This window comes from Trichomycterus rosablanca, chromosome 9 (genome assembly GCF_030014385.1).
Source record: "Trichomycterus rosablanca isolate fTriRos1 chromosome 9, fTriRos1.hap1, whole genome shotgun sequence".
Lineage (NCBI taxonomy): Eukaryota > Metazoa > Chordata > Actinopteri > Siluriformes > Trichomycteridae > Trichomycterus > Trichomycterus rosablanca.
The window spans coordinates 38,452,885-38,477,666 of NC_085996.1; the positions used below are offsets into that span (position 1 = coordinate 38,452,885).

Below are 24,782 nucleotides of genomic sequence, written 5' to 3' on the forward strand. Positions count from 1 at the left end.
AATTATAAATAATAAAGGACATGGCTAAATCTCTTCTTGTCTCCTAATTTACTGCCTATATAATTACCCATCATTCCCTTCTCTTCTCCTCGAAGAATCCTTGCACAATCCTCCTATTTATTTCCTCTGTGTCTCTTCATGTTTTTGTTTTCTGAATAAATAAAGAAATATATGGGGGGTAGCCTAGTGTTTTGAGAGTTCCTCTCCCTTCCCTAACAGTCTCATGATCACTCATTATTCACTACACTGGAAGGCGTGGCCTGCACTCGTAAAAACAGGCACATATGAAACGTTAGTCTAAAAATGTTAACCTTACTTTCCTTCTGGGTTAATGATCTATCTGTTTGTCTATCTATCTATCTGTCTGTCTGTCTATCTATCTATCTATATATATATATATCTGTCTATCTGTCTATCTATCTGTCTGTATCTGTCTGTCTGTCTCTATCTATCTGTCTGTCTGTATCTGTCTGTCTGTCTGTCTATTTGTTTATCTGTCTGTCTATCTATCTGTCTATCTATCTGTCTGACTGTCTGTCTGTCTATCTGTTTATCTATGTATCTTTCTGTCTGTCTATCTGTCTGTCTGTCTGTCTATCTATCTAATATTTTTTATGTTATTGGTAGGTTGTTTTTTTGGAGTGTGGGGGCAGGTTAATCATAAATATCGAAGTTATTGATAAATTATCCATATTCACTTAAACATTTGTGCTCAGCAGTTTATCTTTAAACCCCAATATAAGCTCGGTGTAGTTTGTATGGGTAACACTGTCTAAAGAACTGCATTTGAGATTTCAATCCACTCATTGTTCATAAACTCCCTAAAACAGCGGCCTCACAATCCCATTATTCACCCCATTAATCCATTATGCAACAACACGATCATGTAATACCATACCAATAAATAACAACAGAATTTGATTTAAACGATCCCGCAAATCATAAAATGAGAGCCTCCACAATTTTTTATACACTATATGGCCAAAAGATTATTGTTTGGCATATAAATAAAGTCCACGCATCTCTACATAAGGGCCAATAATCGTGGACGAGACTGTAATTCATTTACAGAGAAATCAATCCCAGCAGTATGGGATCATTTCATCTCTAAAAGCGGTGAAGTCATACTCCGAGGTGAAGGATTTATCGTGATCGGTTCAGGCTGGAAACGGAGTGAACGTGGAACGAGCTCGGCACAGGAAACTGCTGAAGGAAGAAGAAGTTGTGACACTAAAGAATGGCTGATTTCCTGTCGCATTCTTCTGCTTCCGCTGATCCAAAGAAAGCACGAAGAGCGAGAGTTAGAGCTCACGGCCGAAGTCAGGAGTTCATTTACACTAGAAATGTCATGAATGGGTTTGTCACCACAGATTGGGTGCAGCAGTTTATTCTGTAACTAAACTTATATACACCGACAAGGCATAACATTATGACAGGTGAAGTGAATAACACTGATTCTCTTCATCATGGCACCTGTTAGTGGGGGGGATATATTAGGCAGCAAGTGAACATTTTATCCTCAAAGTTGATGTTAGAAGCAGGAAAAATGGACGAGCGTGAGGATCTGAGCGAGTTTGACGAGGACCAAATTGTGATGGCTAGACGACTGGGTTAGAGCATCTCCAAAACTGCAGCTCTTGTGGGGTGTGTCCCGGTCTGCAGTGGTCAGTATCTATCAAAAAGTGGTCCAAGGAAGGAACAGTGGTAAACCAGCGACAGGGTCATGGGCGGACAAGACTCATTGATGCACGTGTTGAGCGAAGGCTGGCCAGACGAGCTACTGTAGCTCAAATTGCTGAAGAAGTTCATGCTGGTTCTGATAGAAAGGTGTCAGAATACACAGAACATCACAGTTGCAGGGCTGTTCTGGCAGTAAAAGACTGACTAACACAATATTAGTGTAAATAGGGCTAGTATGACTGCTTGTATAACTGCTGGGTAGTTGTAGCCTAGTGGTTAAGGTACTGGACTAGTAATCAAAAGGTTGCTGATTCAAGCCCCACAACTGCCAGGCTGCCACTGTTGGGCCCTTGAGAAAGGCCCTTAACCATCAATTGCGTGGACAGTATACTGTCACAGTACTGTAAGTCGCTTTGGATAAAAGCGTCCGCTAAATGCGGACAATGTAAATTTATTAAAGTACATGGAACAGTGGTCTCATTGTGAAGGTGACAGCGTTACAGTGGCTTGGTGGGTAGCACTGTCGCCTCACAGCAAGAAGGTCCTGGGTTTGATTCCCAGGTGGAGCGGTCCGAGTTCTTTCTGTGTCCGTGTGGGTTTCCTCCAACAGTCCAAAGACGTGTAAGTGAGGTGAACTGGAGACACTAAATTGTCCATGACTGTGTTTGATATTAAACTTGTGAACTGATGAATCTTGTGTCACCAGTAACTACCGTTCTTGTCATGAGGAAAGTGTAAAACATGACGTTAAAATCCTAATAAATTAATAAATAAATGTGCTGGATGGAAATTTGTTCGGGTGGCGAGAGGTAAAACCTCTAAAACAGGGTTGCTATGAATTAAAATTGTGTAAACGTTTAACTTTTACATGTGAAAGAGTGAATCGTAAGTTTGTGGTGCGGGACGAACGAGGAAAAGTAGGGAAGCGACGGGGACAGTGAGTCCTCTGATCTGTAGATTCACACACAGCACTCATTTCCTTTTCCTCCCATTATTTTACTATTATCTCCAAGCTCGAGGAATACATGTGTGTGTGTGTGTGTAGGTTTGTAATGATGTCACGCTATCCCATTCATTCCTAAACCCAGCGTGTAGCCCACCTCACCCAGTTCCTACGCCAGCAGACCGCGCCTAACGCTCACATGTTTTGGATAGAGTCGCGTTTCTCTGATTTTAGAGATAACACAGACGTCACGGGTCTGTTTTTAACGACGGTGTCATGCTAAGCCCTGCTGCGGCTTTTTAACACTTATATCCAGTGAAATATTTAGCAATGGAACCAAATAATGTTTTCTATTTGGACTGGGCTTTGTGTTGGCCCAACAATGCCAGGTTAATAATGGCTATTGTGTTTTACAAAGGCAAATTGGATTATAATGTGATTGGAAGTCTGATGGTCATTTAATTAAACGGTTAACCCAACATTGGCCCAAAAAAAGTAATGGTGTGAGGACAACATTTGTTACCTGGGTAAATACAGCCAGGTATTGTTATGTAAAGTCATCAAATCACTTTAACAAAGTAATGAGTGAGAATTGTACTCATTAGTAGTAACAATGGTGTTGGTAATAGTAGTATGAGTAAAATATTCAAGTTAAGTGGTCATAGTGACTATAATAACTGTAGTAGAAATGGGAGTATGAGTGGTATGAGTATTAGTAATAGTATTAATGGTAGTAGCAATATTAGTAGTGGTTATGGTGGTGGTAGTAGGATAATGTTTTAGTTAAGTGGTAGTAGTAGTAGCAGCAGTAGTAATAATAGTAGTAGTAATGGTGGTGGTAACAGCAGTAGTAGTAGTGGTAATAGTAGTAGTGGTAGTAATGGTGGTGGTAACAGCAGCAGTAGTAGTGGTGGTAGTAGTAGTAGTAATGGTGGTTGGTAACTGTAGTAGTAGTGGTGGTATTAGTAGTAGTAATAGTAGTAATAATAATAGTGGTGGTAACAGCAGTAGTAGTGGTGGTGATAGTAGTAGTGGTGGTACAATGGTAACAGCAGTAGTAGTAGAAGTAGTAACAGTAGTAATATTAGTAGTAGTGTTAGTGGTGGTGGTATGATGGTAACAGCAGTAGTAACAGTAGTAGTAGTAATATTAGTAATAATAGTAGTTGTAGTATGGTGGTAACAGCAGTAGTAATAATAGTAGTAGTGGTGATAGTGGTGGTGGTATGATTATAACAGCAGTAGTAATAACAGCAGTAGTAACAGTAGTAGTAGTAGTGGTGATGTGGTGGTATGATTATAACAGCAGTAGTAGTAGCAGTAGTAATAACAGCAGTAGTAATATTAGTAGTACTAGTGGTGATAGTGGTGGTGGTATGATTATAACAGCAGTAGTAGTAGCAGTAGTAATAACAGCAGTAGTAATATTAGTAATAGTAGTAGTAGAGGTGGTGGTGGTGGTAACAGTAGTAGTAGTATTAGTAGTATCAGTAGTAATAGTAGTAATAATAGTAGTAATGGTGGTGGTAACAGCAGTAGTAGTAGCAGTAGTAATAACAGCAGTAGTAATATTAGTAATAGTAGTAGTAGAGGTGGTGGTGGTGGTAACAGTAGTAGTAGTAGTAGTATCAGTAGTAATAGTAGTAATAATAGTAGTAATGGTGGTGGTAACAGCAGTTGTAGTAGCAGTAGTAATAATAGTAGTAGTAATAGTAGTAGTGGTGGTGGTATGATGGTAACAGCAGTAATAGTAGCAGTTTACTGTAATACCAGTAAAAATCTTTATTTCCTGGCCCGGTTGGCACATTTAGACTGATGGTGGGTATAAAGCACTACGTAATATATGACTGTGGACTGAGTCATGGAGGAAGAACAGGCAGGAAGAGCGTTACGAGGAATTTAAAGTAGGCTCGAGCTTTCTGAGTGTGAGAACTTAATGTACTAAATAACGTCCTGAATTCTTTTATTACTGACTCACGGGTAATTAAGAAGTTTATCCCGTGTGTCACAAATGACCTGCGCTGTAGATCGACTGGTTTCTACACAATACAATGAGGTCTGAACGCGTCCTTTTATTACCTTTACACCAACACTTCATGTGATGGCTTTTACATATCTGAGCGATTACGTTGTATTAATTATGTATATAATGGTTCAGCATACATGAGTCCAAAGTGACAGAGGTGCTTCGTGCATCTAGAGGCTGTTAATTTATTTTAAAAAATATTATTATGCATAAATGTTAAATATTTAATGCATTTAGCAGACGCTTTTATCCAAAGCAACTTACAATTATGACTGAATACAATTCAAGCAACTGAGGGATAGGGGCCTTGCTCAGGGGCCCAACAGTGTCAACGTGGTGATGTTGGGGCTTGAACCAGCAACCTTATGATTACTAGTCCAGCACCTTATTCGCTGAGCTACTGCTGGCCACTACAAATTACTTGTAACTGGAAAAATAAAGGTATTTTATGTTCTACCGCTGTTTTATCCTGGTCAGGATCGTGGTGGGTGTAGTTTCCCCAGAATCACTGAGCGCAATACCGTAACACAACCTGGACAGGATGCCAATCTATTCCAGAGCTTTGGCAACCAAACGTGGAAAAAGTAATTTCCCCTTTATCTAATAAAACAACCTGTTCTTAATGTGAATTAATGTATAAAAGAACAATATAGAAACACTAAAACTCTACTAATTATTACAGCTCATAAGTTCTCTCCACTAATAAGAAGCTTAAGAAAACAATAAAGAAGTAAAGATAAAGTGCAGGTTTTATTGTATTTTTATATTGATTTTTTATAACTGTTTTTAATTGTATTTCAGGGTTTTTATATTAAATTCGTGTTATTTTCAGTGTATAAGTGTCAAAAACAACTTCATTACTTTACATAAGACTATATATTTAAATATAAATATTTGCAGTTTCACGGGACCATGGACGCATTAACAGGTTTCACCTACATCCTTATGGGAAAAAATACCTTAAAACTCAACACCACTCCAAGAACCAATTGACGGTGAGTTTTAAGGTACCGCTGTATGTGTATATATGTGTATTTACATATACAGTGTATCACAAAAGTGAGTACACCCCTCACATTTCTGCAGATATTTAAGTATATCTTTTCATGGGACAACACTGACAAAATGACACTTTGACACAATGAAAAGTAGTCTGTGTGCAGCTTATATAACAGTGTAAATTTATTCTTCCCTCAAAATAACTCAATATACAGCCATTAATGTCTAAACCACCGGCAACAATAGTGAGTACACCCTTAAGAGACTACACCCCTAAATGTCCAAATTGAGCACTGCTTGTCATTTTCCCTCCAAAATGTCATGTGACTCGTTAGTGTTACTAGGTCTCAGGTGTGCATATGGAGCAGGTGTGTTCAATTTAGTAGTACAGCTCTCACACTCTCTCATACTGGTCACTGAACGCTCCAACATGGCACCTCATGGCAAAGAACTCTCTGAGGATCTTAAAAGACGAATTGTTGCGCTACATGAAGATGGCCAAGGCTACAAGAAGATTGCCAACACCCTGAAACTGAGCTGCAGCACAGTGGCCAAGATCATCCAGCGTTTTAAAAGAGCAGGGTCCACTCAGAACAGACCTCGCGTTGGTCGTCCAAAGAAGCTGAGTGCACGTGCTCAGCGTCACATCCAACTGCTGTCTTTGAAAGATAGGCGCAGGAGTGCTGTCAGCATTGCTGCAGAGATTGAAAATGTGGGGGGTCAGCCTGTCAGTGCTCAGACCATACGCCGCACACTACATCAAATTGGTCTGCATGGCTGTCACCCCAGAAGGAAGCCTCTTCTGAAGTCTCTACACAAGAAAGCCCGCAAACAGTTTGCTGAAGACATGTCAACAAAGGACATGGATTACTGGAACCATGTCCTATGGTCTGATGAGACCAAGATTAATTTGTTTGGTTCAGAAGGTCTCAAGCATGTGTGGCGGCAATCAAGTGAGAAGTACAAAGATAAGTGTGTCATGCCTACAGTCAAGCATGGTGGTGGGAATGCCATGGTCTGGGGCTGCATGAGTGCAGCAGGTGTTGGGGAGTTACATTTCATTGAGGGACACATGAACTCCAATATGTACTGTGAAATACTGAAGCAGAGCATGATCCCCTCCCTCCGGAAACTGGGTCGCAGGGCAGTGTTCCAGCATGATAATGACCCCAAACACACCTCTAAGACGACCACTGCTTTACTGAAGAGGCTGAGGGTAAAGGTGATGGACTGGCCAAGCATGTCTCCAGACCTAAACCCAATAGAACATCTTTGGGGCATCCTCAAGCGGAAGGTGGAGGAGCGCAAAGTCTCGAATATCCGCCAGCTCCGTGATGTCGTCATGGAGGAGTGGAAAAGCATTCCAGTGGCAACCTGTGAAGCTCTGGTAAACTCCATGCCCAGGAGAGTTAAGGCAGTTCTGGGAAATAATGGTGGCCACACAAAATATTGACACTTCAGGAACTTTCACTAAGGGGTGTACTCACTTTTGTTGCCGGTGGTTTAGACATTAATGGCTGTATATTGAGTTATTTTGAGGGAAGAATAAATTTACACTGTTATATAAGCTGCACACAGACTACTTTTCATTGTGTCAAAGTGTCATTTTGTCAGTGTTGTCCCATGAAAAGATATACTTAAATATCTGCAGAAATGTGAGGGGTGTACTCACTTTTGTGATACACTGTATATGGCTATATTGACCCAGCTCATTGTGCAGTATTTGTCACGTCACTTTACTATTTAATAATTTAATCACTATTAAGTCTAACTTCATACTGAAACTAAAATGAACTGGAAGATCTGAAACATTTACATGCGACCGATTACCAAAACAATAAGAAAGTGGGTGAGGGGCGAATACTTTTTCACAGCACGGTATCTATCTATGAATACACTCGGTTACAGAGAGTTGCTGATTGCGTGGAGCAGCTGAGATAGTCTGGAGTTCGTCCGGGCGTTTCACATCGGGCCGTTATCACCTCTCAGGAGATTTCACCTGGAATTTACACATTCCAGCAGAACAATACCGAGGTGTGAGCCGTGTGATTAGGTTCCTCTGTGTCTGAAACATCTCCGCTAGCACAGCGCTCGTGTCTGAGCTCTTCTCGTTTACAGCCTGAATGAGCCATTAGCACACTTAGGAGCTGGAATGAGTGCGCTGGTGCTTTTAGAGCTGGGCCTGCATGCATGAAGCGATGGATTATTTAGTGCTTATGTTAATTGTGTATCTAGGAGCTTGAAGAACCGTATAAACTCAACATCAACATTACTTTTAAGCTGTGTAGTGATGCACAAACTGTAGCTACTATATTTTATATAGTAATGCATAACAGTAAAAGTTATTATTTATATACATACATATACTATTTACAAACACATATGCATATACACTCCTGTACATACACACACGTGTACATATGCATATACTGAGGTGTGTATGAATTTACTGTGATACTGTTTTGATACCTTGGTCTTTACTGTGGTCTCAGCCTACTGGTTAAGGTACTGGGCCAGTAATCAGAAGGTCACTGGTTCAAGCCCCACCACTGCCAGGTTGCCACTGTTGCAACCCTCAATTGCTTAGACAGCTTTGGATAAATGCGTCTGCTAAATGTGGGCAAGCTAGTAATCAGAAGGTCGCTGGTTCAAGCCCAACCACTACCAGGTTGCCACTGTTGGGCCCTTGAGCAAGTCCCTTAACCCTCAATTGATTAGACACTATACTGTCACTGTACTGTAAGTCACTTTGGATAAATGCGTCTGCTAAATGAGGGCAAGCTGTAGCCTTGTGGTTAAGGTACTGGACCAGTAATCGAAAGGTCGCTGGTTCAAGCCCCACCACTGCCAGGTTGCTGCTGTTCGGCCCTTGAGCAAAGGATTGCTCTTTGTACTATACTATAAGTCACTTTGGATAAAAGCATCTGCTAAATGCCGTAAATGTGGCCCTTATGCACATTGAAGACCATCAAGTTCCCACTGTGGGGCCCCTGAAACTGTATTTAAACATAATTGTAAGTTGTGCATCTAATAAATGCTGCAAACATAAACGCTTTAAGGGAATTTTAAGGGAAAAATAATGTTAACAATGACTAAAATGTTTGTGGCATTCAGTATGTCTTAAAAAGCTTTTGCAACTATCTGAGTTGAAATCACGCTTGATAGATAGGACGGGGGAGCTGGAGTGTATCTGGAACTCCTCATTCTTTCGGAACTCCTGCTGGTCTACGAAGTTTCAGCAAATTCCTAGATCGAGCGTCACAGATTCATAAGAGCCGCTCAAGCTCGACTCGGTTAGCATTCCTTCGATGTTAGGGCCGTCACACGTGCAAAAGAAGTGGGGAATCGAATAAACAGATTAAGAATGATGAGAGAAGGCAGAGAGAATGAGAATGAGGGAGGAGAGGTAGCCGTACAGAATGAGATAAACACCGTGTGATATTAATTCTATATGTCGTACTGTTTCCATGATCTTAGCAATATTACATAAAGTAAGAGTTGGGAGGTTGTAAGTGTAGGAATACCAGCACTGAAGGCATTCCGTGGAGGGAGGGGAGAGGAAAAGGAAGCCCCATTCACCAGAGAAGGGCATCTGACAGCTGAATACAAGTAGAGAGGGGGTGAACGGCGGGAGGAGGGGGGCGTCGAGGATGGGGTGGTCCCACAAAAGGCCCGTGTGTCAGCGTGGGTTAAAATGTGTGTCTTGCCCTCCTCTTCTGCTCATTGTAACCCAGAAACGCTGAGGAGGAGAAGCTCGTCCTCCATGAAAGTTTACCACAGAGAGTGAGAGAGAGAGAGAGAGAGAGAGAGAGAGAGAGAGAGAGAGGATTATAACTTAAAGAGAAACAGAGAACTACACAGAGAGGCAGCAGGGTAATTCTAGGAGATTTGCAAATGCTTGGGACAATAACTTTAACAGGTGAGTCTTATATTTACGCAACTTGTATTTAATTAGTAATTATGAGATGCAGCATGAGCTGAGAAGGAGTTGTTTTCAGGGTTTTCTATATGATTTGCTTCTTATAATGAGATCTACATCCTTTTAATCCTAATTGACTTAATTGACGATACGTTCATGTCATTCTTCTTGGTCCTGTAACATATTAATTAACATAATATTTAATTTGCTTGATTAAATGCCTGTTAACAATAGTAATTAATAATAATTGCCTATAAATGAATAATAAATGGAGGTTTATCGTTAATTGGCCACCACTCACTGTTCTCGATGCATTCTATCTATCTATCTATCTATCTATCTATCTATCTATCTATCTATCTATCTATCTATCTATCTATCTATCTATCTATCTATCTATCTATCTATCTATCTATATGATATGTATATTGACTTACCATGAAAAAGATTTCCAGAGGTTTGTTTAACCCTAGTTTTAATACAGTTGTATTAAAAATAGAGCTGTAATACATTGCTAGAATTCTTTTTTAATTTCTAGCCTGGCCACTTCTTCAGTTTGCGATTTCAATCAGTGTGGCTGTATGTATGGACACATACAGGTCTCTCAGACTATACACACAGCTTTACTTACTTGTACAAGTTTTGGGTTACCATGAAAAAGATCTCCAGACATTTGTTTAACCCTAGTTTTAGTACAATTGTATTTAAAATAGATTTAAAATCATTTCTAGCCTGGCCACTGGTTCAATTTGTAATTTCAATCTGGTGGTAACACCCATTTCATCAGGTCTACGCCCTATCATCCTGAATACAGACATAATCATGCATTGTTGCACGGGATGCTCACGATCCACTACATATTTAAATAAAACAGTGGCAGGTTTGAGATGTGTTCATGCGTTCATTCATAATTTAGCTCCAGAACTATGTGAGACTAAATCTGTCACGAATTCTTAACATTGTTATCTCAGAAATATGTGCAGTCAACAAGTGTGAGCTGTAAATAGCCACACTGTACGAGTGGGTGCTTGGATTCTCATCAGTTTCACAAAATTATTTCATCCTTACTAGTGTAGTCCATTACAACTGTAAATGTGGACTTAATATGCTTGTCTCAGGGTGTATGATACCAAGCAATTTAAAATACACACTGGATTGGCAGATAGATATCACACTTGTGTTGGTTTAGTAAATCTCTGCCAGACACTTTTTCCATCGTTTTTCTTGTTTTAAATTAAATTAAACAGGGCATTTAAATCATCAGCTCTTTTATCAATAAAAAATATATATAGAACATTTCCTCAACAAGTGCTGCCTGTGAATATAACTACAGCACATGCACTTCAAAGGAGATGTTTTAGGCCGGTGGGGGCGTTTGGTATTTTAATTAGATTTTAAGCCTCTTAGATCTTGGTCAGGAGCCTCTGTGTTGGCTCAGTGGGGTGTAGGGATGTGGAATTTACTACCTTTTGAAAATGAGAAAATGAAAATCAGAACATGTTTGGATAGTGACCGTAGAAGATAATATATAAAATATAAAATAATATTTACATTTCACTGTGTGTGACACTTTGGTAAGTAAAGTAGGTAGAGGAAAGGGAAGAAAAATAAATAAACGATGCCCAGTTAGGACCAATGTATAGAACAATTTATATGATTTTGTCTTGTATGGGTCAAAAATGTGTGAGTATTTGGAAGTACAGTAATAAATAAAATCTGCTACCACATACAAGTATAATAACTGTAGGATGTATTGCTGTTCTTATTCTCTTATTATGTTGGCATGATATGTCTTCACTTGTCCCGTCCTTCTCTTTGTGGTCAGGCAGTATCAATAGTACCATGCTGAGCACTATGGGGGAGGCTTGGGGTTTTAAGTTTTGGTGCGAAAGGGTGCGGTCACTTACTATGGAACGGGAGTGTGTGTGTGTGGGGGGTGGGTTGGCTTACCAGGGGGAGAAGGTAAACACTGTAATGTTTTTACAGCACCACTAGACCTCAAACTTATCCTGGCTTTGCTAATTAATAGTCCACAGTTAAATACATCTGTTTGGCAAACAGGACAAACAAAAGGAGGGAGTGGGGTAAAGGGACGGGTGTAAGAAAAACACCCCCGTCCAGCCAACAAGCCACAAGCTTTAAAGAAATTCTAACCTGCTCAGAAAACCCTTGCATTAACCATTCCAAACAAAAGAGGAACAGATTCCTCGGCTTAAGTTTCAATTCAGTCGGACGCTTTTGAGACGGAGCAAATGTGGAGTGGCTTGTGGCGTCGGCAGCCTCTTGACACAGTTTCTGTCTCTTACATTTACATTTTCGGCATTTAGCAGACGCTTTTATCCAAAGCGACTTACAGTTGTGACAGTATACAGTCTAAGCAATTGAGGGTTAAGGGCCTTGCTCAAGGGCCCAACAGTGGCAACCTGGTAGTGGTGAGGCTTGAACCGGCAACCTTCTGAATACTGGACCAGTACCTTAACCACTAGGCTACACTGCCGACACACTCTTACATACACACACACACAAAGCCTCCCTGTGGTTGGAAAGGATCGAGGCAGATCCTGTAAAATATTTGTGGTTCTTTATTGACTGCTAACACTCCAAATGGCTTTCCTCCAAACACCACCGCTGAGAGATTGCTTCACTCATCTATTATTTGGCCAACAATGATGTGCACTATACGAGAGCCCTTTTTAATCCTAACCAGCTCCCCCTACCACTTGTAGAATTGTAATATTACTATCAATCTTTTACCCGGTCCTTCATCTTGGGCCTTTTCTGTGTCGACAATGTCAGGCATTGTCGTGCCCGTTTAAGATTTTCCATGGACAATAAGAACGGGGCCCCAACCAGCGCAACCAAGCCTGGAGAGGCCGAGGACCCATTGTAGGAGAGCCGGGAGTGAAACAATGCAGCCTTCCTGTCTGAACTTTTGTTTTAATGTTTGGGGGGTGGGCTGTTAAGAAAGAGTAAGAAAAATCTACATTTAGTGGTACTGAACAGCCAGCATAGGTTAATAATGCACTTGCTTAAAAGGCACTGTAAAAATAATGCATATAAGCATTTATTAATATGCAACATTAGGCTAAACTGAACTATAGGACATGGTCACTGCTGCCAGCAGTGGGATTTATTCAGAGTGGGTCCAGAAGGGTCGGGCGTAGTCAGTGTGCAGTTTGCAAAGTGGCTGCATCAGTTTTTGAAGAAAGAAGAAAGAGTTAATAATGTAAACAGATCTGCCTTTTTTCATATAATTTTCTGCATTCAGATGTATATTTAAACAGTGGTTTACCACTAGAGTGTAATAATTTGAAACAGAGAGGCAGGAAATGGAGTGAAACTAGTTTTAAGCCTTTCTTTTTAAGGTGTAATCCATGGTATTTCTATACCCCAGTCTTGCCCATTCACTAAGCACACTGATTTTTTGCACATTTGTTGCTTGTTGTCTCATTTGCACAGTTATCTTTAGGGGGTGGGCTGTTTTAGAGTAAGAAAAGTCTAGATTTAGTCGTACTGAACAGCCAGCTTAGGTTAAAAATGCACTTGCTTAGAAGGCACCTTATTTTATCTGTAAACTTAATGCAAATGAGCATTTATTAGGCTAAACCAAACTACAGACTTTTCTTACTCTAAAACAGCCCACCCCCTATAGATAACTGTGTAAATGAGACAACAAGCGATAAATGTGCAAAGAAATCAGTGTGCTTAGTGAATAGGCAAGACTGGGGTTAGCAATTCCATGGATTAAGCCTTTAAGGCTTAATCTTTAAGGCATAAGCTATGGAATTGCTAACCCCAGTCCTGTCCGTGCACTAAACACACTGATCTTTTGCACATTTGTTGCTTGTTGTCTCATTTGCACGGTTATTTGTAGTTAATCCACACAAGCACGTGGATTTCTTAAGCAAATCAGCCCTGTTTATTCAAGATCTCAGTACACGAGGGCCTATTCTTGTTGTCACTGTTATTGTAGACTGTTCACACCCTTTTTTGAGCATTTTAATAAGACCTTAATAATTGAATTCAATACCGGAGATACAAAATTACTGCCTGATTTTGAGCACCTAGTAATAAAGTTTATCCCATTTAAAGGGAAGCCGTGATTGGTCAGTTTTACTGTAATTTCAGATTCATCTTTCATTGATTTGAATAGAATTTACAGCCGCCCCGACACCAGAGGGCTTTTTTAATCTAACCCTTCACATTCTAACACAAATTGAATAGGCAGATATGAAGGGTTTACTCGCTTAGCTTTGTAAGTGTTTAAATGTTGATTGTCATACTATGAGTAGATAAAAAATAAATTAATAAAATAATATTACATGCGTCCCCACAGCAGGTGGAACTTGTCATAAAGTTAGCAGTAACAAAGCCCGTCAATTTAAATTTGTCTTTAATTAAATTTAATTGTTTTGGCCGCCAGAGGGTGGGCTTTTTTTATCTAACCCTTCACATTCTAACACAAATTGAATAAGCAGATATGAAGGGTTTATATGTATGAGATTTGTATGTATTTAAATATTAATTGTCAAATTGAGTAGATAAAAATAAAACAAACTATTATATTATAAATATATATATATATATATATATATATATATATATATATATATATATATATATATATATATATATATATATATATATATATATATATATATATATATATATATATATATATATACGTATTATTTGTGAAATATCTTAGGCCTTCTCTGGGGGCTTAGATGACCCTGACAGTTCCCCTATGAATTATGTCATATCCTGTTGGCGTGCACTCAAAATAAACTGATCTTCTTCACAAAGCTATGATCAGATATAAGCCGTAATATGAATCAAATCTGTAGGGAAGAACCAGCACTGTAGTTTGGATTTGCTGCAGATGTTCAAGTTCAACATCTTGAATAAATTATTCCAGTACTTCATGTCCTGATGTTTATATTAGTCTCCTTGGTTCCTTGTCACCGCCTCACATCAAGGTTGTTAGATTATACAGCCGTGTACTGTAGACATATTTTACAGTTCGCTTTTTTTCTACTTTCTACTTTAGTGGGCCAGACAGATGCCATGCCCCAAATCGAGGAAGTCCCCGAGATGACCGAGGTACTACAAGATGAAGTCTGCCCCAAGGTCAACGGAGAGCAGGAGGAAAACGAATCAGCAGATAAAACCTCGGCAACCTCGGAAGAAAAAGTCGCCGAGGAGAAACCAGACGAGTCCAACGAGGTGGGTTTCAAGAAGATATTTCGCTTTGTCGGCTTCAAGTTTACGCTCAAGAAAGACAAGAACGAGAAGACGGAGCCCGTGCAGCTGCTGACGGTGAAGGAAATGGAGGACGGAGTTTTAGAGACGGCTGCAGAGAAAACCAAGGAAGAAGATGTAACAGGAAAAGATGCGCCCAGCGATGAAAGCAAAACAGATGCTGCAGAGGCTGAGAATGGAGACACGACTGAAAAGGCTCCTGAGACAGAAGCACCTTCTGCAGACCTTCCTGAGACCGATGCCGTAGCTGAGACTGTAACGGACGGCGCTGATGGACATGAGGAGAACCCTGCTCAAGGAGAGCAGCCAGTGGAAGAAGCGATAACACCAACCGAGAAAGAGAAGGAAGGAGAAGCTGTACCACAAGCCGAATCAGACACCACCACATCAGCTCAAGAAATCCAGTCACCTCTTAAAAGATTCTTCACTCAGGGAATCTTTTCCAACCTGCGGAAAAAGACAAGCTTCAAAAAGTCTAAAGAGGAGGAACAGGTGAAGGAGAAGCCTGCTGAAGAGGATATTAAAGAAACTGAGGAGAAAGTAGAAGAGGCAGCAACAGACGGAGAACAAGTTGAGGAAGTTGTAGAAAAGGAGACAGCAAGTGAGCAAACAAAGACACCAGAAGAACCAGAAAAAGCCGAAGCCACCTCAGAGGAAGCTTCACCAGTTGCACAGGAGCAGGAGGAGAAACAACTTAACTTGGAGGCTAAGGAAGAAAATGAAATTGCACCAGAACAAAAACCGGAACCTACAACTTGTGAGGCTCCAAAGGCACCTGCTGCAGATACGGATGATGACACCAAACCCACCAAAGCTGAAGAAAAGCCAGCCGACTCTGCCGAGGAACAGCCCGAGAAATCCCCTGCAGATACCACTGAAGCTGAAGTTCTGTCATCACAAGACAAAGCCAAGGCTCAAGGAAGTCCACTGAAGAAGTTGTTTACGGGTGCAGGCTTGAAGAAGTTGTCCTCCAAAAAACAAAAGGGCAAAAAAGAAACTAACCCAAAGCTGACAGAATCTGGTGAGCAGGCAGGTGAACAGATCCAGTCACCCACAGAGCCATCCACAGAGGTTCAGAAACCCAGCAGTGAAGCCTCCTCTCCAGAAGATTCCGGCGAGCACATTGTAGCAGAGGAAGCTCAGACTGAGGTCAGCGTAGAGGCTGAAGGCGAGGCAGCTACCTCTGACAGTGAGAAGAAGAAAGATGGCATCCTTCCTTGGGCCTCTTTTAAGAAATTAGTCACTCCAAAGAAACGGGTCAAAAGGCCATCTGAGAGTGAAGATGACACCCCTGGAGACAAGCCTAAATCTGCCACCCTGTCCTCAAACGAGAGTGCTGGGTTTGAAGAGAAAACCGAGGAGATGAAGTCAAATGACAAAGTTACAGATGAAGCTAAGGAGGAGCCACAGGCTGAGTGCAAACCTGAGACAAAAGCTGAGAAGCTTGAGCAAAGCACAGAGGAGCCAAAGAGAAAGATGGACACTTCTGTATCCTGGGAAGCTCTCATTTGTGTGGGTTCAGCCAAAAAACGTGCCCGAAAGACATCTGATTCAGATGAAGAAGAAGCTAAGATAGAGGAAGAAGCGAAGCAGTCTGAAGAAGACCAAGCTAAGACGACAGAGTCTCCTCTTGTAAGCTCGCAGGAAGCTGACCATGAGAATTTGGCCTCCTCTCCAGAGCCAGAGGGGGAGCTCGTCTCCACCTGGGAGTCCTTCAAACGCCTGGTAACTCAGCGTAAAAAACCCAAAGCAGAAGACAAGTCCGACGAGAGCTCAGCCCCAGAGCAGGCAACATCCGACAGCGAGATACCGAAAGAGGAGTCATCCTTCTCACTCAGAAAACTCATCCCCAGAAGAAAGAAAAAGTCTGACGGCAAACAAGGACAGGCGTCTTCTGATGTCGGGTCTGCAGAGGAAGATTCTGACACTCCTGCCGTGGTGCCGCTTTCAGAGTACGACAGCGAACAAGCAGAAAAGGTTTCGGCCGAAGCAGCCGAGACAGAGAAGCCGAAGCCTGAAATCACAGCTGTAACTCCTGGAAAGGTCTCAGCAGAAGACAGATCTCCATCCTGGATCCCAGCAACTGTAGAAGGTATTGAAGATGAAGCAGAAGCAAAGCTACTGAGCGATATACCCGAAGAGGGAGACGCTGCTACACCTAAATCAGCTGATAATACCATTGCAGATGAAATTGTAGACTTTACGTCGGAGGCTGTGACCGCCCATGAGCCGATCGAGGAGACTGAAATGGTCTCTGCTCTGTCACGCATCACAGGATCACCAGTTACATCTGGCGACACGTCTCCAGTTCCAGGTGATGGTGTGCTGACCAACACTGAAGTCATTTTGCAGGAAGCTGTCGAAACTATAACCGTTACATCAACCGCTATGGCTGTCACAGTAACCGAGGAACAGACCAGCTGTATCGCTGCCTCGAATATCCCATTTCAGGTCGAGTCAGCCACCAAGGAAAAGGAAGTAGAGCTAATAGTTCATGAGAAAGCCGAAGTGACAACTGTTTGTACTAGCCTCGACACCAACAACATCGAAGACGTAAGCAAAGACAGCCCTCTGACGGCTTCATTGGAGGCTGTGACTGCGGTAAGTGAAGCCCTGTCTGTCGAAGGCCAAAGTTCAAAACCCGAGGAAGCTGAAGTGACAGAAGACAACGTTTGTGAGGCACAAGTACATGAAGTTCAAGCCATTTGCAAAGAACAAGCTGAAGCTCCAGTAGTAAGTGTTGAAAAGGAGACAGAAAAAATCGAGGCTGTGATGGAGTCAGTGGCTCAGACCGTGACAGAGGTTCAAGAAGTGGCTGTTGTTACTGCTGTTCAACAGGAGGCAGAGACCGTCGAAGATTTGGTAGAGGCAAAGAACACTCCTAAAGTGGCGGCGGAGAGTCCTGTCAAACCAACTGTAGAAGTGACAGTTTGTGAACAGACCGTGGAGGTCACAGAAGTAGCTGTGGTTGAAAGCGAGGAGGTGCAAAAGCTGGAAAATGTCGAAGAATCGATTGCTGTCGTTGCGGAAGCACCTGTAGTAGAAGAAGTCACGACTACATATACAGACGACTCCATAGTCGTGACCACTGTGTCTCAGGAAGCTCCAGTTCCTGTGGCCTCTGCAGTGCCTGAAGAGGTCTGTGTTAGCCCGTCTGAAACAGAAGAGGTCGATAAGGCCGCTGCTTCAGTTGAGGATTACATCAAATGCGCATCATCCAGTGTTACTGCTGTTGAGGGAATAAGCGAGGAAGTCCAGAAAGACGTAGAACTATCTCAAGCGGTGCATGTTACGGAAACGGAAGCCTTTCAGGTACAGAGCACAGTCATCGTCCAGGAAGTCATTCAAAATGTCGTTGAGAATCTTGAAATGCTTGAGAGTAGCGCCACAGTACTGGAGGAGGCACCGACGTCTGATGAGATAGTTGATGGAGAAGAACGTTCAGCAGCCCAAGAAGAAAAAGCAGCAGCCGATGTACCAGCTGAAGTGGAAGAGCCTTCTACAGATGTTCAAGACCATGAAAAACCAGAACCAGTCACAGAAGAGACTGAAAACAGAGCTGAACAAGAACAAACTCAGATCATTACTGAAAAATCTCCAGAATCGGTCAGTGAAGCCGTTCAGATTTCTGAAACAGTCATGGTCAGCACCGCAGATGAGATTAAAGCAGAGCAGGACGAGGTGGCTTCAGTCTCTGTGGAAGCAATACAAGAAAGTACAGCCGTAGAGAAGCAAGAACTTGAATTACAAACATGTGAAGTGAAGGAAGAGAAAGAGAACACAGAGAGTGGAGATGGAACAAGTAAAGTCGAGGAAGATCTTACCAAAGCGACCACAGAGACTCCCGCTTCAGACCCTCCAGCGCAGGCGGAGAGCGACCTGACGGCCACTGTAAGTACGATGCAAACCCAGATGTTAGAGGTTGTGAGCCAGCAGGTGCAAGGCATACAGATTGAGACGATGACAGACATCAGTGTCGGGATCATACATGTGGTGGATGCTGATAAAGAGGAAAAGAAAGACGACGTGAAAGAGGACGCTTCCCAGAGCCAGGAGGAAGATACGGCCGAGAGGGTTTTGGAAGAGGCACAGAAGGATGTTTCAGCAAAAGACATAAAAGGTGATGAGGGGTCCGGGAACGACGTCTGCCAGGAGGCGAAGTCTCAAGCTAGTGAGGTGAACGCGGCCGTCGAGGCCACGACGAATGCTGTCGAAGACGAGGAAGTGGGGAGCCCCGCAACAACAGAGGTTGCATCCATGTCCTGAGCCTGGTGTGTACTTTATTTCCTCTCATATCTGTTATTAACAGCTGTCTTCATAGTCTTTATTTTAATTTTAAATTGGTTATAGTTTTAATAGTAATAGTATTTAAGGATCCAGTCACTCTGACCATCTGAGGAGGAACTTTCTTACCGGGAATCTTGCTCATGAAAAGGGAAAACAAACCCCGTGTTATAGTTTTAAATTCCTCACTGGGTCCCTCACCTTTTCTCATAGGCCCTTTAAAAAAAAACATCAATGGACTTCAGTTTTATTACTGGAGAATTTGCCGGCTTGAGAGATAAAAAGCTTTTGTTTAAGGTTGAAGTGACCAGCGGACCTTTGATATCAAAGCAGGAATGCCGCAGCCTGACCCCTCGCTTAGTGGACCGGCTCTTAAAAGTGAAGCCGTGTGAAGGAGAGATGAACTTGTGCTGAAAGACCGGTTATAATTCTTACCCGGCCCAGCACACGTTTTTTTCTTTTCTTTTTTTTATTATTAAATCCTTCGATAGGTAGAAGCTGGGAAGCTCGGTGAGGGACGTCTTTAATTTGATGTGAGTTAGTCATGCCAAATACACTGATCAGCCATAACATTAAAACCACCTCCTTGTTTCTACACTCACTGTCCATTTTATCAGCTCCACTTACCATATAGAAGCACTTTGTAGTTCTACAATTACTGACTGTAGTCCATCTGTTTCTCTACATACTTTGTTAACCTGCTTTCACCCTGTTCTTCAATGGTCAGGACCCCCACAGGACCACCACAGAGCAGGTATTATTTAGGTGGTGGATGATTCTCAGCACTGCAGTGACACTGACATGGTGGTGGTGTGTTAGTGTGTGTTGTGCTGGTATGAGTGGATCGGACACAGCAGCGCTGCTGGAGTTTTTAAATACCGTGTCCACTCACTGTCCACTCTATTAGACCCTCCTACCTAGTCGGTCCACCTTGTAGATGTAAAGTCAGAGACGATCGCTCATCTATTGCTGCTGTTTGAGTCGGTCATCTTCTAGACCTTCATCAGTGGTCACAGGACGGGGCGCTGTTGGCTGGATGTTTTTGGTTGGTGGACTATTCTCAGTCCAGCAGTGACAGTGAGGCAGTGACACTGCTGTGTCTGATCCACTCATACCAGCACAACACACACTAACACACCACCACCATGTCAGTGTCACTGCAGTGCTGAGAATGATCCACCACCTAAATAATACCTGCTCTGTGGTGGTCCTGTGGGGGTATGTAGAGAAACTGATGGACTACAGTCAGTAATTGTAGAACTACAAAGTGCTTCTATATGGTAAGTGGAGCTGAGTGTAGAAACAAGGAGGTGGTTTTAATGTTATGGCTGATCGGTGTATGTCCATGTAAATACAATACCATGTAGAACTATAATAAGTAGAAAAGAGATGGAGGATAGGAGACCACAGGAAATGAGAGGAAAGAGGGCCGTGGAGAGAAGAGATGGGTGGGGCGGCTAAATATTTAATGAGTGCAAGTGCAGCACTGCAGCAGATCAGGGCTGGGTGATATATAGCAATGCAGCAGTGGGTTTGGTGCAGGATGCTCTCTCTCTCTCTCTCTCTCTCTCTCTCTCTCTCTCCCCTGTGGGTGGTGATTTGTGTCGAGTCATAAAAACAGAGAGGATGAAAAGTGGGGCAAGGAACTAAGGAAATGAAAATATGATACCAGATGTAAGAGAGGGATGGAGCTCCAAACAGTTTAAGATGGACACACGTTTATGCATTTATTGACTGATGTAAAGTGACACAGCATCACAGTACATTTACATCTTCTGCATTTAGCAGATGCTCTTATCCAGAGCGACTTACAGAAGTGCTTCCATAGTAAACATTACCTTACTCTAGTTTAAGTAGACAACAGTCCAAGAATATAGATTAAGTGCTTAGTAAAGAGGTGATGAAGGTTTTTAATTATATTTTGAGGACAGCGAGAGACTCAGATGTTCGGACAGACAGAGGAAGTTCGTTCCACCACTTGGGTGCCAGTACAGAGAAGAGCCTTGATGCTTGTCTTCCCTGAGTCCTGGGTGGAGGATCAAGTCGAGCAAGACTAGTGACTTGGAGGTTGCGTGGTACAGAGCGGGGTTTGATTAGACCTCGAGGGTAGCTTGGGGTCCATTTTTGGCTTTGTAGGCGAGCATCAGTGTTTTAAACTGAATGCGTGCATCCACAGGAAGAGAACGCAGCAGTGGGGTGATGTGGCAGCAGTGGGGTGATGATAAGGCAGCAGTGGGGTGATGATAAGGCAGCAGTGGGGTGATGATGTGGCAGCAGTGGGGTGATGTGGCAGTGTTTAGGTTGGTTAAAAACCAGGTGAGCAGCTGCATTTTGGATGAGTTGTTAGGGTTTAGTAGTGGACATAGGAGCTCCTGCCAAAAGGGAGCTGCAGTCGTCCAATCTTGAGATTACAAGTGACTGGACAAGAATCTGAGTGGCTCCCATGGGGAGAAAAGGCCGAATTAGAAAGAAAGTAGCCTCATACTAAAGCCCCATGTTCACATTTAAAAGCCAAGAAAAAGATAGTGACTGCTTTTTTTCGGAAGGTCGCTGGTTCAAGCCCCACCACTGCCAGGTTGCCACTGTTGGGCCCCTGAGCAAGGGCCCTTAACCCTCAATTGCTTGCAATGTTTACTGTCTCAATTGTGAGTTGCTTTTGGGTAAAGGCATCTGCTAAACACCCCCTAGTGGAGGCTTTATAGGGCAGTTGTAGCCTAGTACTGGACTAGTAATCAAAAGGCCACTGATTCAAGCCCCACTACTGCCAGATTGCCACTGTTAAGCTCTTAACCTTTAATTGCTTAGACAGTATACTATCACAGTACTGTATGTCACTTTGGATAAAAGCATCTGCTAAGTGCCGAAAATATAAATGTAATGTTCATTTGACTGTACATTTTGGACACAAGCATCTTTTGGAAAGTGCAAGTGTAATAACACAGTAACGGCTCACTACAAATACAGAAGACAAACCTTGTTTGCAGAAGTTCCTGACAAGTGAGAAAAGGCTTGTTTTCACCTAAAAAGCTAACTGTTTAGACTCAGAGTCAAGAGAGGCTTATTGTCATTTCAGCTATATACAAGTACATATTGAAACGAAACACTGTTCCTCCAGGACAGGACCAGGACCAGGGTGCAACATAGAACAAGAAGTGCAAGACAGTACAGTACACAGTGCAGATAGACAACAGTACAGTAAATACAAAAAGACCTTTCTAATCTAATGAGTAATTAAGGGAGACAAGACTAGAGACAAGTGTTGGTCAGTACATGGTACTGAGTAAATGGTACGTGAGGCATGCTACCATTTTCTGTTAAATCTCAATGACTAGCTAACTGTGTGTACTCACTGCTTTTCCATTTTTGTCTCATTCCTACAGGATCCACGTGTTTGGTAGCTGGTATGGAACTTGCTGTGTCTAAAACACACAGTACATCTTACAGTGGAGGATACAAAGTGGAGCTGGAGAGAGCGGGAGACTAAAAGTGTCTCTGAGTTTTATATCCAATCATTCACCCGTTCATCTGTCCAAGACTTTATTCATACCTCCATCATGTCTCAGTTTTACATGCCTGAACTGTACCAGATGGGTTCGGATGTACTCATCAACTCATCTAACATTAACTGTCTGAGATGAATCTGTTTGAGTTGCTGTATGGAGGGCCACTGTTGGACGAAGAGAAACGTGTGTGTGTGTGTGTGTGTGTGTATGTATGTGTGTGGTCTAAAAGCAGGAGGATGCTATTTTATATATTATATTTATATATATGAACTATTCTGTCATCCCGAACTTGTCCTTTTATCTTATTCTTATGTGTCTTCACTAATTCAGCATTTTAACGTCAGCCAGACATGTAAGCCTTGAGAGCCAGCATACTCATTTTATATCATACTCATCATTGTTTTATAGTGCTACACTTTTTAAGAAGCACAGTACTACGGTATAACACTGCTTTCACCTTCGATATGTGACTGTAGGATAGCGAGTCTGACCTGTGGGTTTTAATGATATTAGACAGCACTGTTCAGTTCTGTTCTGGCATTTTTACCAGTATATTCATCAGTATTGCATTTATAAACTCGTGTCAAGGATGGAACCTGATATGGCACCTCCACCCAGAGAAGTTGGATTGATAATGAGCTATGTAGAGGTTAGAAGTTAAACGTGTATACAGGGATGTTTAATTTCATAGATATACCTGGTTTTGCTTGGTTAAAAAAAGTTATTTTCCTAAAGGGGGGCTAGTTGACGAGCAACAAGAAGACTTAATGCTACGCCATGCAATTTGACATCAATAGAAAAACATGATATTGACTTTAAAATGGCAAAAAAGTCATAGTTTGTGATATTGGATATTGGAAAGGGTCTCTTAAGGGTATCCTCCACCTCCACATAGCCTAGTCAATGTTAGCACCAAGTTTCAGATCTAAATTAAAATCTGACCTTATGTGTAGAGCTTATCAGCTACAACGTGCAGCAGAGCATTTTACAATATAAGATACACACATTTAAGCTGCGGTATGAATTATGTGAACAGTCTTGTGTTTAGCAGCTTTAAAAAACAACGTGATAGATGCCTTGTTGTCTATTATCTTATTTTAAACTGATTTGAACGTGCCACTGGTCTTACTGTGTAGTTTAATGTATAAAACTAAGATGCTTGTAACTCACACAGTGCACTAGCGCCACCTGCTGGTTGATGTTTTTAGATTTTGTTGACTTTTGTTAACTCGATGATGTTTTGTATTTCTTATCTCTGTATCATAGACCAACACTATTATTCACTTACAAGATGTTAGTTCTGTCTTTTCTTTTTTAATAACGTCTTCTTTTAATAACATAGCCCAATAAACCATTTTAAAATCCTAAATGCATTTCTTCTAACTAAAGCAGAACTTAAATGGCAACTGCGGGTTCCAGTCAGCATATTCATGCAAAACATCCAGTCACTCATTCATGTCATTTTCATTGGTTCATTGTTGTTCTTGTGCTGTTATTTAAAATGCAATATAATATTCATGCAGCAAACGATAGTAAAGAGCTCTGCACAACACACACAGTTATTATAGAAAATAACAATAACAGTAAAACCGTTCCACTGCTGTTATGGCTTCTGTGAACTTCCAAATTGCATTTTTTGTTCTGCTTTTTATAAACTATAACTGTGAAGCTCCTTTGTACAAATGTAAACCAATGTATCTAAATAACCATTAAGAGTATTAGACAATGTTATGTAGCATGATCTCTTTTTTTAATCAATCAAGCTGTTAATAATATGGTTACATGTCTATATTTCATTCAAATAAAGCTAGTGTTGAAAAGAGTGATTTTGTTTTAGTGTAATGTTTTGTTTGTGTTTTAATCTGTCTGATCTGTCTGTTGTAATGCGTAATTTGTAATGATCATTTCACACCAGGACTATTCAGTTCAGATCAGTTCAGAATTAAAGCCAGTAAAAAACTTAAGCACTCCTTTTTTGTAGATACTTTAACCCAATAGCCAGACTATAATGATTTTGGTCCTTATTAAAGTAACTTTATATCTGGTGCGTTCAACACATTTACAATGAGTAACAACCATCAGTCCAACTTTAAATAACCCTGATTCTGACGGGCTCAGATTGTTATGAACAAAAAGCATTGACATGCACATTTTGTACTTTCATACA

General features: G+C 41.6%; 1 protein-coding gene across 2 annotated transcripts in view; it reads left to right on the forward strand.

The window, feature by feature from the left end:
• akap12b (A kinase (PRKA) anchor protein 12b) overlaps positions 1-24,432 on the forward strand; it is a 65,251-nt gene extending 40,819 nt beyond the window's left edge. Inside the window, exons 1-3 of one of the 2 annotated variants that reach the window (XM_063002387.1) lie at positions 9,383-9,566; positions 14,617-19,099; positions 22,493-24,432. In XM_063002387.1, the coding sequence (XP_062858457.1) occupies positions 9,542-9,566; positions 14,617-19,094 (4,503 nt within the window). In that variant the 5' untranslated portion in view covers positions 9,383-9,541 and the 3' untranslated portion in view covers positions 19,095-19,099; positions 22,493-24,432. Of the gene's footprint in view, positions 1-9,382; positions 9,567-14,616; positions 19,100-22,492 lie in introns of those variants that run through there. The other variant, XM_063002386.1, reaches the window with a different exon arrangement.
• Positions 24,433-24,782: the final 350 nt, after the last annotated feature.